This window comes from Pteropus medius, unplaced genomic scaffold (assembly GCF_902729225.1).
Source record: "Pteropus medius unplaced genomic scaffold, Ma_sr-lr_union100, whole genome shotgun sequence".
NCBI classification, from domain to species: domain Eukaryota; kingdom Metazoa; phylum Chordata; class Mammalia; order Chiroptera; family Pteropodidae; genus Pteropus; species Pteropus medius.
This window is the reverse complement of record NW_024340696.1, coordinates 21,271,969-21,291,953: the sequence shown is the minus strand read 5'-3', so window position 1 is coordinate 21,291,953 and position 19,985 is coordinate 21,271,969. Positions and strand designations below refer to the sequence as shown.

Sequence of the window (19,985 nt, the reverse complement as noted above, 5' to 3'; positions counted from 1 at the left end):
AAGTAAACAACAGTATATTCTTATAACTTATATAATTAGTTACTTGTATATTAGTTACTTAACAAATTATAATTAAACATTATAATGTTTAATTTTAAACTTGTTTCACTGGAAATGATACTTCCCTGGGACTTCTAGAACCAAGGTGCTCATTGCTACAATCTGTTCATGAAGAGGCTATTAACATATTTTAAAACCTGATAAAAGCATTTTTATTGTTTCTAAGGAGAAAAATATAGTCAATGTGTATTTCTATTTGATGAATGCATGTATATATTTTTAAAAAATCGTTACTACTTCAGAGATTCCTGCAGTATAAAAGAGAAAAATACTGTGGGTAGAAGGGTGAGGCCTAAATGGACCCATTATTCATAGGGGAAAAATAATTAAATGACTCTGAAAGCAATTTTTCTATGTGTTACTTTCTCTTGTTTAATTAAAATAATAACTCTTAAACAGCATTTTTAAGCATTTAACTAAATAAACTTTCCTCTTTCTTTTACAAACAGTAAGAGAAAACCTTTTGGGGACTCAATTTTCTGTCATAGTGAATTGATTATTTAATTATTAGGAAACTCAATAGTAGGCATCAGAGATAGAACACATGCTGTTAAGAGATTCTGTTTCTTTTATTATTTTGTTCTGTTGTAGAAACATGCCATAATCCATAAATATACCTTGTGCTATGTGCCACATTGCAGAATACCTCTTGTCCTGTTTTTTATAGATGTACTCCAGATGATGGGGCGTGCTGGGAGGCCTCAGTTTGATGACCAAGGCAAAGCTGTAATTCTGGTTCATGACATAAAGAAAGACTTTTATAAAAAATTTCTTTATGAACCTTTCCCAGTTGAATCAAGGTAAAATTTGCTATAAATTATTTAAAATGAATTCATATAGCAAGTCGATATTTTTGTGGTTATATTTTATTAGATAAAAATCAGTGAAAGTAGTTCACAGGAATTATTTGAAGTAAAAAAGAAGATATTACAAAAAACTTTAAAATTTGGATCAAATAGTAAAATTATTTTTTAAAAAATTTACTAAAACTGACACAAAAAGAAATGGAGTATCTAGATAGTCTCATCAATCAGAGCAATTGAATCTTAAATTTAAAATCTTTTCACAAAGAAATCTTCTGACCCAGGTGCTTCATTAGTGAATTCTTCATAGCGTTTAAGAAAGAAATAACATCAATCTTACCTGAACCCTTCCTAATAGTAGAAAAGATAGGAATATTTGCCAACTTGTTTTATGACATCAGAAAAACTAAAGCCTGAGAAGAAATTTATGAGAAAGGAATGTAACAAAACTCTGTTTCTCATGAATATAGATGTAGAAATCCTAAACAAAACATTAGCAAATCAATTCCAGCAAAGTAAGGAAAGATAATATAGAACAGTTAGGTATAATTTATTCCATAAATGCAAAGATGATTTATTACTTGAAAAAAAATGAATATAATTTACCACATTAGCAGGGAAAAATGAGAAAAATCATGATAACCTCATAGATGTAAGCAAAAAGGCATTTGATAAGATTTCACACTCATTCATAATAAAAAACACTCAGCAAACAGGAATGTGAAGCAATGATTTGTATCTTGATCTGACTTAATTTTTGTCTATTACTGAGTATTCTATATTTATATATTCTTTATTAATGGGCATTTAGAGAGTTTCCAGTTTTTTCCTTTTACATATAATATTGCAATGAAGTATTTTGCTTCTCTATCCTAACATATAAATGTTTCTCTAGCAGATGATAATGGAAAAGTGAAATTGCTATTTGATTTTTCAAATAGATATTGCCAAACTGCCCTTTAAATTGACCGTACGGATTTATACTCTGTCATTTATAAATTGAGAGTAAAACAGCACCTTTTTTTTTCATTCAGTTTATTATGGCCATTTTCTCATGTCCTTCAAACGTCCTTTGCTAAAACTATTAATACCTGCATATTTTTGCTATATAGTTTATTAGGAGTGCTCTCCGACCATTTAAATGCAGAGATTGCTGGTGGTACAATAACATCTAAGCAAGATGCAATGGATTATATTACCTGGACTTACTTTTTCCGACGTCTTATCATGAACCCCAGGTAAGTGCAGGGCAACTTTTTAGTTCTGTTTTGCACTAGAAGTAAATATGTTTGAAAGTAATATAATCTTTAAATTCAGATACATAACAAAAATATCAGAACTTTGGACATTGTAGATGTATGAATTTACCCAGAGAATCAGGTGATATTTCTGATATGATCATAATACATTATGATATATTAGAAAAGGAATAATTGTATGCATTTATTTCTTAGCTTGTTTTAGTTAATTTAGGATATCATCAAAGAGTTTGCTCTATAGTTAGGGAGACAGGACCACTAAAGTCATTAAGAAATGTGCTAAACTACATGGTAATGACTGACTTAGGTGCAGTTGGCTCCTTAAAATGGTAAGATATAAGCATTTAAAAATTAAATCTATATTCCTTAATTCATTTATTAAGTACCTACTATGTGACAGGAACTATTCTAGGCATTTTGAAGATGTATTGGTAAACAATACACAAAAATTTCTGGTTTCACAGCACTCATATTCTTTTAGCAGAGACAGTAAATTTCAAAGTATCTGAGAGGGTAATGAGTGCTTTGAAGAAAAAAAAAAGAACAAGGTAAGGAAGACTAGGGGAGCCAGAGAGTGGAGAAGGTGGGGGAAGTCTGAATGGGCCTACTTAAAGGTGCTAAAGGGAGAGACGGGGAGATGCTGGTCAAAGGGTAAAGACTTTCAGTTATAAGATAAATAAGTTCGGGGATATTATATATAACATGGTGACTGTAGTTAATAATACTGTATTGTTTTTTAAAAAAGTGCTGACATTTGAACAAAAACTTGAAAGAAATGAAAAGGTTGACCACATGAATATGTAGGGAACATTTTAGGCCAAGAGAACAGGAGAAGCTTTAAGGTAGGCATGTCTAGTGTATTCAAGGCACAGCAGGGAAAAGGTGTAGCTGACGCAGAAAAAGCAAGGGGTGGAGAGTAGCATGAAATGAGCTTAGGGATTGCGGGGGTGGTTCAGTGGGGTTACAGGTCATGTGGAACCTTAGAGACCATGGCAAGGACTTTGACTTTCATTCTGGATGAAATGGGAACTAGTGTAGGGGTTTTGAGCAGAAGACTGACATAATCTGTTCACTTCATAAGATAGGTCAATAATAATCATAATGTTTTAAATGATTTAAACTTTTGAAAGACAAATTCTTAGATTCCTTTTTATAAATCCAGTTAAACATGATTTATAAGCAACAGATCAAATCAAAATGATACAGAAAAGCTGAAAATTAAGGATTGAAAGAAGATATGTAGGACAATAACAAAGAGAAAGTAATAGCTATAGAATTACATTCAGACAAAACGAAATTCAAGGCAAAAAAGATTTAAAAAGGACAAAGAAGAATGGTTCATATTGATAACAAGAACAATCACTAAAAAGTTATAGTTTACAAATTTTTAGGTGACTAAAAGCACAGCGTCAAAATATATAAAGCAAAAAGCAATAGAAATCCAAGACGTTAGTTAAATTACAGTTATGTTGAAAGATTATATCTGTTTATATTCTTGTGTGTTTGTGATATGTAAATAAATACATACATGCATATAAAGATATGTATTTATATGTATAAATATGTAGGTACAGATATATATATATATATATACACACACACATTAGTTTGTTCAAATATATATAAATACATGTACTGATGTACCATGAAATATAATATATTCTACATCAAGTTCTGGATTCAATTTGTATGTTCAATTTTACTTTCTGTTTTCCCTTGAGAAAGCTTTTAAATATTTCTGGGGGAAAAATGTTGTGGTAGTTTCAGCTGTCCCTGCAACCACTTTCATTATTTCTGTCATTATTACTGCTGCATAATCTGAACATAAAAAAACATGGTGCTGTAACAAATGACTTCCCAGTACTGACAGTTATAGCAGCAGCATTTCAATACTGATGAAAAATTTCCCAGCAAGATCTCTGGCCAGGTTTACATAAACCAAACAGGAAATGGTTGCCACTATTCACATTAAATCCAAACTGGTGTAACTTTATCTGTGTTTTACATTACAGTAAAATCTCTTTTATTCTCAACTGGTGAAATTTCATCCTTATTAAGGTTAGAAAAAGATAACTTGAGGTTTCATATGTGGTATTCTTGTTTGTCCTTTAATAAAATAGTTTAAAGATTTTTTTTAAAGTTGTTTTACTTTTTAATTGTTAAAATTTAATGAACTTTGTAAATTTTTATGATAGGGAAAGATTTGTTATGACTTTTTCCCCATGGACTGCTAATAGAAGTTAGCTTGTCTAGCCCATGTGCTAGATGCTGTCAGTATCAAACTGCCTTTGACTTTCACACCTCTCAAGGGACTAGTAATTGTTGTGTTCAAACAGCCTGTAATTGTGATCCCGCTGGCTTTCTCAGTACGCTTCTGGCTATTAGAATCATTAAACAACTCAGCACCTGTTAACAGCATTGTAAATATTCAACCCTGCTTGTGTGCAGGTTGAGTCCAATATAGAGAAATCTTACAGAGCTCAGCCTCATAAATTAGAGCTTCTGACAAGTCAATTATTGTGAAACTGGGTTTCTCTGTGGAATAAATGAAATAGCATGCTGACAAAAAGGTAGGCTGTCTGTTTATGGCAAAGAGAAGATAATGACTTGATGATTCAATGCAGTGAGCATGAAAATACATTGTATCCTTTATCCATAATTAAACAGTTATGTAATATTTCTGTTTAAATAACCAGTAAATTATAAATTTTGTACCGTGGAGAGTGCGACACGAAAACAGACCTTTTTACTTAGCCGTTGCATGCTTTTTAAAGTTAGTAAAGTGATTATTGAAGTAATGATATGTAATGTTTTTAGCTAAATGTTTATAATTATTTAGGCTAGAAATTGCACAGTGACTGAAAAGTTCACGTGATAGAAGCAAAGACCAATAATGCTATTAATAAAGATCATGTAAATATAAACGCCATTCTTTAGTCACAGAAGTGTCAGAATATGTTATCTCTCAAATTTTTGTTAGTTACTAAAAAATAATTCCATTTACATTTATTTTTATTGTTTAACAGTGTCTTTTAAATTGTATGTCTAATTAAGATGTAGTAATATCATAAGTATTTGAAAATGTTTTAAATTGCCTTATAATCTAATAATCTAACTTCACTGATTTATACCAAGGATCCTCTGTTTCAAAATATTAACAGAGAATACTTGGTATAAATCAGTGAAGTTATGTCATTAACAAAAATAGATGCATTTTAGTATTTGTGTTGGCTGCATAGGAGACAAGTATTTTAATGATTGAGATTTTACAATTATATTCTGAATATAACATTTTAACTAGCAGTCTCAATATTTAAAAGTTGTCACTTTTTAAAAATAAATAAGAGTTAGCATTTATACCAGGATACCTGAAGAAAACAATTTTAGGGATTTTTAAAATTCTAGGTTAGCCCCAGATATTATAAAGATAAAAGTGTTGATATTGAATAAATTTTATGTCAATTCAATTACTTTAAATTGAATTTTGTATTTCTTCTTTTATGCAAGTCAGTAAGAATGTTGGTGAGTGCATTAGAAAAGAACTATATTAAGAAGAAATATCAATGGGAGTTTTTAAGTTATTCTGCTCAAAAAATGTTAATTTTTAGCAAGTTAGATTATGAATAATATTTTAGTGTAGTCCTCAGATAATTTGTGGTAGTCTCAGAGACATGATTTTAGTTGGGTTTTTTTTTTTTGCAATTTATTTTAAATGTTTACGAAATGTTTACTCTGACTGTACTTTATCTGAATAAAAGCCACAAATTAGTTAAATTTTTTTCCAACAGTTTTAAATAAATACACATTAGAAGACATATTAGCCCATCAAAATATATCTTCTAAATACATAAAACAGGAATAAAATAAATATAAAAGAATCTACAGTTTTTTTAAGAAAAGTTTTTATTAATAGTTTTAAATATTATTTGTAAGTATGCTAAAATTGTTTATTAAGGCATCAAATGGTAAAGTTGGCATTCTAGTTATATCTATAGAGAATGGTTTATGGTTATCAGTAGCAACATCTGTGAGATTTTTTGTTTTCAAATGGCCTGATAAATTTATGGATAAAAATGGAATATTTAACTTTTTGTTTTAATGGTAATATTATTTTCATAATGTCTTTCTTTAGTGATTTTAATTGCATAACAAATAGCTTGATCCTTGCTCTATTTGCAAGAATATGATACTATTTATTATACTAATATGATACTAATAGTACCAAGAAAATGGTAGTATTTATTCAGTCAGTGTCTTGGGCACATTTTCAGTAGTCTTTTTAATTTAGAAATAACTTTATCAACTGTATATTTGTCCAGACACCTGAAAAAAATGTTGGAAAATTTATAGGCTTACCAAGCCAAATGAATGTGAAATACAGTAGTGCCCCCTTTATCCACAGGGGATACATTCTAAGACTTCCCCCCGCCCCTCTCCCCGCCTCCCCGCACACACACACCGGAGATTCCTGAAACTACAGAGGGTATGAAATCGTATATATACTGTTTTTTCCTATACATGTGATAAAATTTAATTTATAAATTAAGCTCAATAAGAGGTTAACAACAACTAATAATAAAATAGAACAAGTATAACATATACTGTAATAAAAGTTATATGAATGTAGTCACTTGTTTCAGGAGATTTCTTGCTAAATAAAATCTTTGTATAGACTCAGTGCTTTCTGGCTCAATACATTGCCATCATTCGGAACTTGTCTTCTTTTCATGTCTGCCACTCACAAGTTTAATGCCTTTTCTGTCCTAACTAAGCACTTACATACTGTGGCCATCATTTTTGCAGTTTGAGGTACAACAGCAAAACTAGCACAGATTTCTTTTTTCTCCTTCACAATTTTAAGGACACCAAATTCATTCTGATTGTAGATGTTAGCAACCTCAGCATATGATTTTTTCTTTCCTTATTAAGTCAAGATCTTACACCTTTTCACTTAAAGGAATCACTTTATAACTTCCCTTTGTCATATCTGAATTGTTAGCATCACTGCTCCTGTTTTGTGGGGGGCATTATTAAGTAAAATAAGGGTTACTTGAACACAAGCACTGCGATATTGTGACAGTTGATCTAATAACCAAGATGGCTATTAAGTGACTAATGAGCAGGTAGTGTATACAACATAGATAAAGGGGTGGTTCACTAAGGACCCAGGTGGGTCTTAGCGGGATACCTTAAGATTTCATCACGCTACTCAGAATGGTGCGCAATTTAAAACTTATGCATTGTTTATTTCTGGAATTTTCCATCTAATAGTTTTAGACTGCTATTGACCATGGGTAACTAAACCATGGAAAGGGAAAGTGTGGATACGGGGGGATCACTGTAGAAAGCGAGGACTTATATTGCAGAAAGTTTGGCAGATAAATTTTATTTGTTGGGAAAAAATGAAAGACAAAATACATTGTTAATATAGTTGACCCTTGAACAATGTGCGGGTTAAGGGCACTGACCCCCACACAGTTGAAAATCTGTGTATAACTTTTGACTCTCCCCAAAACTTAACTACTAATAGCCTACTGTTGACCAGAAGCCTTACCTCTAACATAAACTGTCAATTAACACAAAATTTGTATATTACATGTATTGTATACTGTATTCTTACAATAAAGTAAGCTAGAGGGAAAAAGTGTTAAATCATAAGGAAGGAAAAATACATTTACAGTATTTATTGGAAAAAATCTATGTAAGTCTACCAGCACAGTTTAAATCCATGTTGTTTCCAGGGTCAACTGTTATTTGAAATGGCTTTGGGGATCTGTCTCATTCTAGGGCTTTGAATGTCCAGAATTTTTATTTTTATCTCAAGAGCAGAATACATCATTCTAAATAAATTCTTATTCATAGTCATTTTTCAGGATAAATAAAATGTTTTCTAATGGTTTCTAATGCTGGTTTTTCACTTTAATATGCCTGGTTAGATAAAAGTTTATAAGTTTTGTTTAAATTAATGACAGCCCTGGTTTCAATACTTATTTATCTGTTAATTGATAAATATTGCTTTATATTGGTCTATGACAAGAACTTTTCCAGAAAACTTAATTATTTCTCTACAGACTAAAATTAAAAGTAAACATTTTTATGAAAATTAAAATCCTTGGCATAAATTATGATTTACAGTTATTTCCTGAAATGAATAGCCTGTTATTAATCTTTACTCAAATGGAGACTCTCATATTTGGTTGTACCCAACCATTTGTGCTAATTTCTCTTTCCAATGAAAATATATCCTACTATGATTTAAGACCTGCTTTGTATATTTTTAAATAAAATTTTTAAAGTATACTGACTCCAAATTTTTCCCTTTAAATAAAGAACAAAAGTTACCATACTTGACAGATTGTGGTTTTCTTTAGGCCTCTCCTACTGGATATTTTTAACACTTTCTTCCCAACCTATGAATATCTCCTTCCTAGTCCTGTACAGATTTGAAACACTTGTGCTGAGGTTTCATTGATGAGTCTCTTTTCTGAGGCCACTTTCCACTCTAGTTCCTTGATTTGGATGGAGGTAGGGCATATAAATTCTCCATGCTGACTAGGGTACAGGCTTTTCACCCTGCAGGAATTAGAGATCTGCCATGACTGTGGGGGCAGTCTCTCACCTTTTGGATCTATTCCCAGACACAGATTTCTAGTGTTTTTCGGGATTTGACAAGAACGTCTTGTCAAAATAGAAGAGCATTTCCAGGTGAATCTCATGTCCTTAGACTTTTTTTTTTACTTGGAAAATACGCAAAGCTGAACCTGTATATTTTCTCTATACATTAGACTTAAATGTTAGCCTGATGATGTCCCTTCTAGTCTTTAGGATGACATTTATTCAGCATTAGGGGAATAGCAATTGATCACATTTTCTAAAAGAATTCATCTACCACCCAAATCAGTAGTTCTTCGAGTTTTGTGAAGTTACCAAGGACGGGTTTTTACATATAAAAGGGAAATATATATTTATATAGAATGTGTTTCTCATCCTTTCTAAATCTAGTGCATAAGTTTAGTTTACTATAGATGTGTAAACTGAAGTAATGCCAGTTTTAATGCTGGAAAATTAGTACCTTGTTAAGGTGATGCTGAATTGTATCTACTTATCTTACATATTTTTAATGTACTGCCATTGTTCATCAGGGTAACCAAAGGTAAGCAAACTTTAGTATGGGGATTTTGATCTGTCACATGGAAATGGTATTCTCAGTTGCTTTATTTCTTTGAATTGCTATAAATGTAATTGTTTTTTGAAATTCTGAAAAGAACAATGTGAAATTGAAACAATAATTTTAATAGAAAATATCATGAAACTTTGCTTATTTTCTAGCTACTACAATTTGAGTGATGTGAGCCATGACTCTGTGAACAAGTTTCTGTCCTATCTGATTGAGAAGTCCCTGGTTGAATTGGAACATTCCTACTGTATTGAAATTGGAGAGGTAAGACTCAATCACATTCATTTCAATTGAAAAGATTGCCCAGCTTTTTAACAATAGGGCTTTTGCTTCTAATGAAAACCAAAAAGTTTAACAAATTTGTTACAATGACAACTTTAGCACGAATTATTAATTTTATAAATGTATGCACTTCTGTTGTATTTTTTATGTCATTTTATCTTTCATTCGAAATAGGATAATCGGAGCATCGAACCTCTGACATATGGCCGAATTGCCTCTTATTACTATTTGAAGCACCAAACAGTTAAAATGTTCAAGGAGCGTTTGAAACCTGAATGCAGTACTGAAGAACTGCTTTCAATTCTGAGTGTGAGTTTCATGATATTCATTGTTTTTTTTTTTAATATAAAGAGATTATATTTTATATATTTTATACCCTTTCTTTTAATTTAGGTCTTAAATTGTTGCCATCTAGTTACTCTAGAAATATGGCAGAAACTGTTTATGAAGTCTTTTCATCTGTCAAACAGAATCACTAAAGCAACATATCTGGACCAAGTTCTCCATAGATAAGATGACCACATAATTTATCATCCAAACTTGGATCCTTTTCATGATGGAATGGGGCACTATTAATATTTAAGCCAGTATAAAAGATATAAACTGAGCCATCCTTGACAGCCAGGTGATCATCCTATCTTTCAATATAATAATCTCTCTGAATTATAATTGAAAGCCTTTCTTATTGCTTCTTTAGGATAATTTTTCTTGAATCTATGGTATTATTGAAGTTTCTTTATGTAAGGATCCACATGATTCATTTCTCTTAGAATTAATGCCAGAAAAGCTATTTAACTTCCCACCTCCTTTCCTTCTTTAAAAAAAAGAAAACAAAAACAGATTTATTCCATAGTAAAATAAATAAATAAATAACTATACTGGGTTCATTTTTGCTTTTTTGCCAAGAAGCTAAGAACTAATTTAATATTGAAGTTAAAATTACTATTAGGAGTATCTTTTCCATCTTCCTTTCAACCTACTATATATGCCTTATTTACTTTTTGTCTTTGTTCAGTTTAAGTAAAATTGACCATAAATCTTTGTTGGCACATTAGTCAAGATATACCTCTCCTATCACTTTATCATTCTTAATAGGCTTCAATATCCCATTCATAGTTTTTGACTTTTTCGCTGTTTTCCCTTTGAGAAACTAGTGTATAGATTTGTGCATAGCATAGGGCCAAGTACATTTATAGTGAGTCAGAAAATATTTCTTAATGAATTGAAGGATGGATGGATCCTGTATTAATCAGTTTTCTATTGTCCTATAGAAAAGAGTAGAGCATTAAAGTATATGAGGAAGCTGTTGAAAAAGTGATTTTGTGTAAAATTGAAAGTTCATTTTTTAGGTAAGAGTTTAAACAATATGAATTAATTTTTTAGATCCCTAAGAATGAGGTTTTTATCATTTTCCCAATCAGATTCATAAAATCAGGATTTATCTGGGGGAAAGACAGTAAAATAAATGGTTAATTAATTTGGGCAAGCATCTTAAACTAGTATTTGTTAGATTTAAGAATATAATTTTTTTTATATATTTACCTACCTTGATATATTTACTTAACCTAATATTTAAAAGTAATTGTCTACCTTGGGAACTCATATAATAATAGCTAACACCTTTGAGCATTTTTCATGTACCAGGTCTAGTCTAGGAGCTTTCCACTGTATGGGTTCTTAACTGTTGTACTATTGCCACTTCTCATATCATACTATACACACACACACACACACACACACACACTGAGGTGAAGTATACTGAGGTGGGAGGTACAAAGTATGTCATGTTAAGACTGGATGCACATTGTTTGTAAAGGAGGTTTGTGAAAACCATACGCATATTACATTCTGTATCCCCCTCAATCCCACTAAAAAAGACCAAAAATGTTTATAGTACCAAGGCAATTAAGCCATTATTTTCTTGTCTTCTCTATGAAAAAGCATTGATCAGACAAGATGTCTGTCCACATCCTTTCAACAGCCTGTTTCTTTCCAGCACTGCCTAAAACCAGTTACACTGATCTCATGGTATATTTTTATTAAAATAAAGTGAACTCTTTTGTGAATAACTAAAAACAAATCATCTGCCAGTATACGTAAAATAAACTCAGCAGTAATTTTTATATAAGCATTGTTCGGGGTACCCAACAATTTTCACATTAACAATGATGTGATCTCTTTATCCTATGGTGTTTAGTCCAAGAAACTTTCAGCTTCTGCTAGATAGTGTCTATCTAAGTCTGTAATAACTCAGTGAGACTTCTTTTTGAATAATACTGGGACATTAGAACTATAGGACTCACATTGACAAGGAAATCTGTAGGTACCACTGTTTTGTTAATTTCTTGTGAAGGAATTATTCTCTATTCACAGAAGAACATATGTATACTAATAGAGCAACATTAAATAATAAAGCAAGATTGTATTTGAAGGATTAAAGAACAATTCTAAAAATCATTTGTTCACTGAGAAATATTTTTAAATGTTTTTTAAAAATTCCACATCAAAAATTCCTAAATGACTAACATAGCCATTTATTCTCTACTCTTACTTCCAAAACTGCATATTAATCTCCTTATGGTTTTGAAACAAAGAGGAAGAAGCTTTAGAGGAGACAGAAGCTATAGAGAACAGGATAAACACAACAGAGCAAAGAAAAGCAATGAGGATGTGGGTAGCATTAGTGTTTCAAAGGCCTATATTCATTATTGTGTTTGTTTTTATAATACTTAATAAGGTCACATGTTTTTGAACAATTCACTATAACTTAGTCACTATCAGCATCTTTTACTAAGATAACACCTATCGATGTTTCTAAAGTCATTGTGAAACTTTTATTTTTTAATATAATCATTTTAAGAATAATTTTAGTATTTCTGAAAATATCACAAGTGAAAATTTTCTTTTCTCTTGTGTATTACTTTGAACTTACTACAATATTTTTATTAATTTAATTTTTGCAGTAAATGAAGTTTCTCATTGCTTCTTACGCTACATAGTGTATTTAACTTTTGGTTTTTGTTTTTGATATTAATGATAATGCAGAAATTATGTTTTTTAAGGTTTTTTTAGGTTCTTTGAATGTGTCGCAATGTGATTATTGCTGGCACAGAGAAAACAAACTAGAAGGAAATCATAGAATGAAAAAACATTGAATTAAAACATTTAAATATACATAAACCTATTATTTCTCTTCAATTGACATAAAAAACTTTTTTCAAATGATGATCTGGGTTTTATATACATTTGTAATTGATGATTGGTATATTTTTTTAGATGTTTCTTTCCTTTAAAGAAGATATATATTTAGATTCTCGTACTTTGGTCTATGACCGTGCTACTCTGAACAAGCCAGATCCCGTCTGATCTCTGAAGCTAAGCAGGGTCGGGCCTGGTTAGTACTTGAATGGGAGACCACATAGGAAGACCAATGCTGTAGGCATAAAATACACAAAAATAAAGGACTGTAAGCTACTAAGTTCCTTGCAATCTGTGAAGTCAACCAAGGGTTGCCTTGCCTAAAAAAAAAATTAAAATTAAAAAGTAAAAAGTAGAATCTCATACTTAGCCATCAAGTTGTTTTTCCTTTAAATATATTGGAATTTTTGCTCTTTGGTCATTTTATATATTACTATCACCTTTTCTGAAATAAGAATTAGAATTTATTTTTCAGTAGGCATAGGTTTTATTGCCTTTATAATATTTACCAGAAAAGTCATTCTCTCAAAAATAAGAGAATGCATTTAATCAGATCATTTCATGATATGCTTCCTTTCATAGTGTTTTTGACACTGCGTACTTTTCTCTTTCACAGTGTTTCATAGCAGAAGGTTGTCAGGTTTGATTAAAAAAAATCCGTATATTAGGTAAATTTATACCCTATCTGAATTCTAATCTTTTTGTTCTTTTCCTCTATTATTAGAATGGTTGGGGTCAGCCTGGTATTTTGTGGAATAGTATTATATCGATATCACCCTTTTAACTAAAAAATGGAGGCAATAGGAAATTTTTTAGTTTAAAGATGAAAACTAAAATCTTCCAAATAGTAAGGACCTATGCTAAATGAGATTATCTTAAGAAATATCTTAAGCATATAAGGAATCATGCATAAAGTAGATGTTTTATCCTTAGTATATTATTCTACATCTGTCTATATTAAATTACATCAGTAACATTTCTACTCACAGGCTACATTAATTCATTCCCCCAAAATGTTTTTTTGCCTACAATGTATGAGGCTCTTTCTAGGGACAGGAAATAGACTAGTGAACCTTACTCGCATGTGTGTGTGTGTGTGTGTGAGTGTGTGAGTGTGTGTGTGTGTGTGTGTGTGTGTGTGTGCAATAGATAGATAAACTGTGGGCCATGGTAATAAACTGAAACAGTTACATGTTGTGACTGATTGAGGTCACCACCTCAGTATGATGCTCTAAGAATGGCAGCAGAATGTTGCCCATCATCAAAAAGAGTCTTTAAAAACAAAGCAGGTTATTGTATTCTGTCCTTCATATTAACTTTCCCTATGCAGGAGATTTGCTATATACATTTCTTCTGGCCCCACATCAAAAAAACACCATGGAGATCATTTTAGTGGGTCCAACTGAGCTACTCATATGATAAAAGTTATGTGAATAGAGCATTTCAGTCTAGAAAGGCAAAAGCTTTGAATCAGTGTAACTGAAATTCAGATCATGAACTGAATGAATGGAGCCCCTCTTTAGATCTTAGAACAGAGTAATTTTTTCAATTAGTAGGAAGTTCCATCTGATCCTGCAAGTAATAAACTCAGAGAATTTATTACATCAATTGATGGATATAATATAGGCCAAAAATATATAGATCCAAAAAGGGCTGGAGTGAATTTATTAATGATAAAACTACTAAAGAACTAAAAGAGAAGATGGGATTGTGCCTGTCATATTTGGTGTGACAGATGATGATCATTTCGTTACAGACCAGGGAAGGCAGGGATTAGGATTAGACCTTTGTTCATTTGCATGATTTTGTTCCCTTGGGCCCTAGCTACTTAGAATGTTTTTATCCTTCAGAATATTGTGGAGGAAGAGGGTATTTTTTTTTTTTTTTTTAGTGTGGCAGTCTGTTATACTTTCAGGTACAAATTCCTATTGATTATTACTCCATTATATGTAAATCTTTATTTCAGTCGACACTGAAAAAAAATACACAAATGTTTTTTCCTCCAGTAACACCTCTTTTAGACTTGTTTTTTTCACTTTCTTCTCTTCTTCCTAAGAAACTGAACTGTTATTGGCTTACATTTTTAGCTGCCATTGCCTTTAAATGATAGTAAAATACTCGATTCTAGGTGTAAGGCCAAACAAAGATTGTATTGAGACTATTTCTCTTCACTAATGTTATTTTATAATAGTAAACCATTTATTTAAAAAATCTTGTCTTTCCAAGATATCTATTAAATAATAATAATAACCACTACCTTTTATTGAACACCTACTACATACTGGGCACTTTATATACACTATTTATAATCATCAAACAACCCTCATGGTAAATGTTAATATCCAGAAAACGAAATGAAAGTTTAATGACTTTAATTTTTTCCAGGTTCTATAAAAAGTAGCTCTTTAGAACTCTTTTTTCCTATACTTTTCCTTCTTCTCCTAGACATATTTTATCCTTATCCTATGATTTAATTCTAGCTGTACATACATTTTAAATCATTGAAATGTAGGGGTATGTAACTTTTAAAAGTCAACTAAGAAGCAGAGTTTCTTTTAAAATTATAAGCATCTTTGTAACTAAGAATTATAGGTATTAAATACAGATGTTAATTACTGGTAAAATGACTTTCAGCATTTCTTATTGAAAATATATATTTTAAGTTTTAAACAATATGATGCTATTTGGAAAGGCTAGATATTTTATAAGAACTCTTGCCAAGTTTTTTTAACACCATGAATTAATAAGCTTCATAATTAAGGCAGCTGCTTCACACTTCTATTTTTAACCAGTAACATTACATCTGTCTTGCTCCATTGATGCCCTCCTCCTACTTATTGAAGCATTTAGCAGTTTTGGCAACAGGGATTACATGGCATGGAGTAAGTAGTCTAATTAGATATAAGTGAAAATCCTGAGGGAAAAGGACATTTAAAAAGTAATTTGAAGAATCTCTTAATGATGTTGGCACTGAAAGCCAAGGTCTAGAGTAGAAAGTGCCTGTCGTCATGGCAAACAAGGACCGTGATTTGACATGCTCAGTGGACAGTAATAGAAGTGAAAAGATTTCAAAGTTAGGGAAGAATTATTTGAACAGATTTTTCAGAAGATGCTTGTTGTGGCTTTAATAGCTTCAAAAGAAAGCAAAGTATGCTCCAAATGTATTCTATCTCTAGAATTTTCAAAAAACATTTTTAAAGATATACTCAGTTGTTATGGTTCTTGTGACTACACAGGAATAAGAGATTATATGTGAAATATCCAATTTGAAAAATTATAAAATTCTTATTTTTCCACAAAGCCTTGAGTATCGACTAAAACTATGGGTTTTATGTGTTAATATAAAATAGAACCATTCTAAATTTAGAAAAATACCAGAACAATAAGATTTTTATGTATCAATAAATTTCCAGGTGTGACAGTTAGTTCTCTATATTGCTTTCTTTAAAAGCACACTGATTCATTGCTCTGCCCACATGTAGAACATTTTCAATAATACAGAATTTTAATACTTGAATTTTGTCCTGTTTGGGGCACAGCTACAGATCTTTTGGTAGAAAATTGCAAATGTATCTTTCTAAAACATGAGATTGGAAAAATAAGCAAGAATTTTTTTTAAAGGGAGAAATTTAAAATGAAATAAATAAAAAGGACAAGCAGAAATGAATAGTATTGGTAGGGGACCCAGCATGTAAAATTAAAGAGTTCATTAAAGGAAAAATGAAGGGAAGGAAAGGTTAACCGAGTAATAGTGAACACCACCAACCTCATGGCCTTGCATTTCCAAATAACCTCCTGACAATTGCAGGATCCCATCTGCTGCTCTTTATCTTCCTAGTGGGGAAACCTAATGGGCTGTCTTCCAGGGTTCGTGAGAAGAGCTACTCTTCCCCTCAGGCTGGGGAGCTGCCTGGCATCTTTTGGAGAGGCACAGATGGTAAAATGTCTTGAAAAAAGGTATCTTTCTATGTCTCTTGGTCTCTGTCCCTCGAGACCTTTCCTGTTCTTCATTATTTCTTAGCTTCTTCCTAGCTTTCCGCACTTACAGGCTTTCTTCAGAGAAAAGTAAAGTATTTTTCTGGTAAAAGGCCTCAGTCTCAGATAGATCTGTTGTGATTTAGTAGATTACACTAAAGATTTTTAAGCCAATTATGTTTCGATGAGCATAAAATATATTTGTGATGTTACCTGAAATTTGTCCTGTTTTAAATTTTCATTTATTAATTACTTTTGACTTTCTAAACTGCCCCCACAGAAGTACAGCTGTCAGTTACTAGGATTCTAAAGGTTTACAATTAAATAGGGCTGTTAATTAAGAAATGAGTTTAGATACCAAAGTATGAAGAACCTTAATATTTCTTTCATTATTACCTCGTTTCACTTTCTTATTTTTTCAAGTAACAAAGACCCAGTCTTGCCCAGGATGACATAATCAGTATGGAAAAATAATATAAAAACTCAGCTCCCAACAGGGAAATGGCAGAGCTGAAATAAGAATCCGTATCTATCAGCAACCTTTTTAATGCCCTTCTCTTTTTTTCTCCTTTGCTGTTTAGTACTTTTCTTTTTCCTTTTCTGGCATCTTTTTTTGCCCTTTTATTTAATCTTACAAAGCAAGATACATTAAAAAAATATGCCATTAACCTTCTCATCTAAAGCTATATGTAAAAAATACTTTTGGCTTGTCAACGTTTATTAAGATTTGCTAAGTGTTGTATCTAATATTCACTGTCCTAGGGGAAATACCAAAGAAATAGAAGACAGACTCATATCTTTTGAGGAGATTTATATGAGCCCAAGAGGCTAATAAAAACAAAGGAATAGGCTTGTGCTGAATATGTTTGTCTCTTCTGCTTTTGCTGCTTAGTATGGGTTTACCTATGCATGGGAAATGCTTGCTTGTACTTGTGGCATTTAAGGCAAAAGAGTTGCTGAAGTTGCTCTCCCCAAAAGTCAGAGTTTCCAGCCTGGCCTGTGGGCAGGATTGGATCACCAAGCTCCTGGGGGGTCATGTAAGAGCATTTACAAAGGGAGACTCCATTTGGACATTTTAAATTGCGAATATAATCTTGAATGGTTTTATATAAATTAAGTTATATTTATAAAATGCCAGTGTAGTTTGCTTTTTAGGGAACCCTATCATGAATCATTTGGCTAAGAAAATTATTATTAATTTGGTTTTGAAATATTTTTGTTCAGTACATATACAATTACATTGAGATAATAAAAATATAATGAAAGTAAGATAGAAGATTATCTCACTGAGAATAAAATCTTTTTCGTAAATTCTAACCGTTTGTCACTTCATTCTGCTTTGAATAAGCAGAGCATTGTTTAGACTTTAAAATAAGTGGCAAAAATGAATGGGAATTTTAATATTGGATAAAACATTTTAAAATATAATTTTCATATGCTAGAAATTGACTTCTCAAAATGTTCCTAATTTCATCCCAAAGTCGAAATACTCTAAAATTATTTTTAAGGTCTCATTGGTCCAGCAGGTGGAGCAGTTCCGAGATCAATGCTAGCTCCTTCCTCAATTAATAGTAGTGATCAGAAGTGTTCCAAAAGGTTCATGGTTCCTGTTCTAAGTATCTTCCCAATACAAATAATGCCAAAACATTGTTTAAACTAATCAGTATACCATCCTGCCTTGTATTCTCACAAAGCAGTCAAGTAGGAAAATAATTGCGATCATTCGATACTTAAAGACAATTGAATGTATTTCAGTATCATTTCTGCCAAACAGAGCAAAGAAAAAATTAAACGTCCTGATATCCTTTCCAACTCCCAAGTAGTTTAAGCAGAGTTTAAAATATTACATTATTTTTGGAAACATAGAATTTTAAAAGGAAAAAATAATCAAATACTCCTTGGGGCTGAGGGACATACAGCCCTTTTGATTAACTGGCATACCAGGCTTTTTCTTTCTATAATAATGTAGAGAAACACAATAGAATCACTGTTTTATTAGACAGAGCAGTCCTTTGCTCATTTCCAGTACTCAATAAATGTTAGCTATTATTATAGTAATCAATAATATTTATTGAGCATATTATATGTTCCAGGCATGGAATACAGCAACAAACTAGGCTGATGAAGTTCCAGCACTCTCGGACCTTATATTCATAGTGGGGTTGGTAAACAAGTAAAAAAATAAACATGTTATATAATTTTAAGTGGATACAAGTGAGATTTTTAAAAAATAAGGCAGGAGTCTAGAGGTAACTAGAGGAGTCTGTATAATATTTGAACAGAGGACTGAGTACCATAAAGGAGCAACTCATGAGAAAGCCTGGGGAAAGAAATTTTAGGCAGAGGGAATTGCAAATGCAAAAGCCACAAGCAGGAGCTACTTGTCAGGTTCAAGGAATGTCAGAAAAGTCAGTGTGGCTAGAGTGGAATAAGTACTGGGAAGATGTAGTAGGAGGAGTGAGGTCATCTACAGCCTTGCTAAGGAGTTTGGATTTTATCTTGTCTTCAGAGAAGCCATTGGAAGATTTCAATCAAAAGAATAATATGATTTTTTTTTATTCTAAAAAGACCACTTTGTCTCCTTAGTAGAGAAATGATTGTTGCCGAAAGTACACATAAGAGAAAATGACTTGGGTAGACTGGCCAAAAGTTGAAATGGTGAATAATGGTTGGACTCAGGATGTTTTGAATATAGAACCAACAGGAGTTGCTAGATTATAAGTAAATGGAAGAAATAAAGATGTCTAGATTTTTGGACTTGAACAACTCAGTGAGAGAGGATACCATTTATTGAGGTGAAGAAGGCTAATAAGTTTGGTGGGGTCTGATGGCAAGCATATGGATGATATTTAAAATTTCAAAGTCAAGGTTGGTTGAAATCATCTGGGCAGTAAGTATTGACTAGAGTTCTGAAGTCTGAACTCTGGGAACGCTAGCATGTTGAGGTTGTTGAGGGAAGGTAGAAGATGGGTCAGCAAAGAAAACTGAGAGCAAGAGCTGTTAAGTGAAAAGAAAAATTTTCAGGAGAGTGCACTGTCCTGGAAGCCAAGGGGGAAAATGTATCTTGAGAAGAGGATGGTGATTAGCTGAGTTAAAGACTGTTGATATGGAGTGGATGAGAGCTAAGATTAATCATTCAACTTGATAAGATGGAGATCCTAAATGTCTTTTAACGAATATTTTTAGTTGAGTGATAGGAGACCCAAAAAAGCTTTATTTGAGGGGACTCAA

General features: G+C 31.8%; 1 protein-coding gene and 1 pseudogene across 1 annotated transcript in view; both read left to right on the top strand.

Annotated features, from left to right (window-relative positions):
* ASCC3 (activating signal cointegrator 1 complex subunit 3) overlaps positions 1 to 19,985 on the top strand; it is a 261,881-nt gene that overhangs the window by 193,829 nt on the left and 48,067 nt on the right. The window contains exons 33-36 of the mRNA XM_039869401.1: positions 728 to 860; positions 1,976 to 2,101; positions 9,452 to 9,563; positions 9,756 to 9,890. Of these exons, the coding sequence (XP_039725335.1) occupies positions 728 to 860; positions 1,976 to 2,101; positions 9,452 to 9,563; positions 9,756 to 9,890 (506 nt within the window). The remainder of the gene's footprint in view (positions 1 to 727; positions 861 to 1,975; positions 2,102 to 9,451; positions 9,564 to 9,755; positions 9,891 to 19,985) is intronic.
* LOC120610392 (uncharacterized) lies at positions 12,906 to 13,023 on the top strand (annotated as a pseudogene).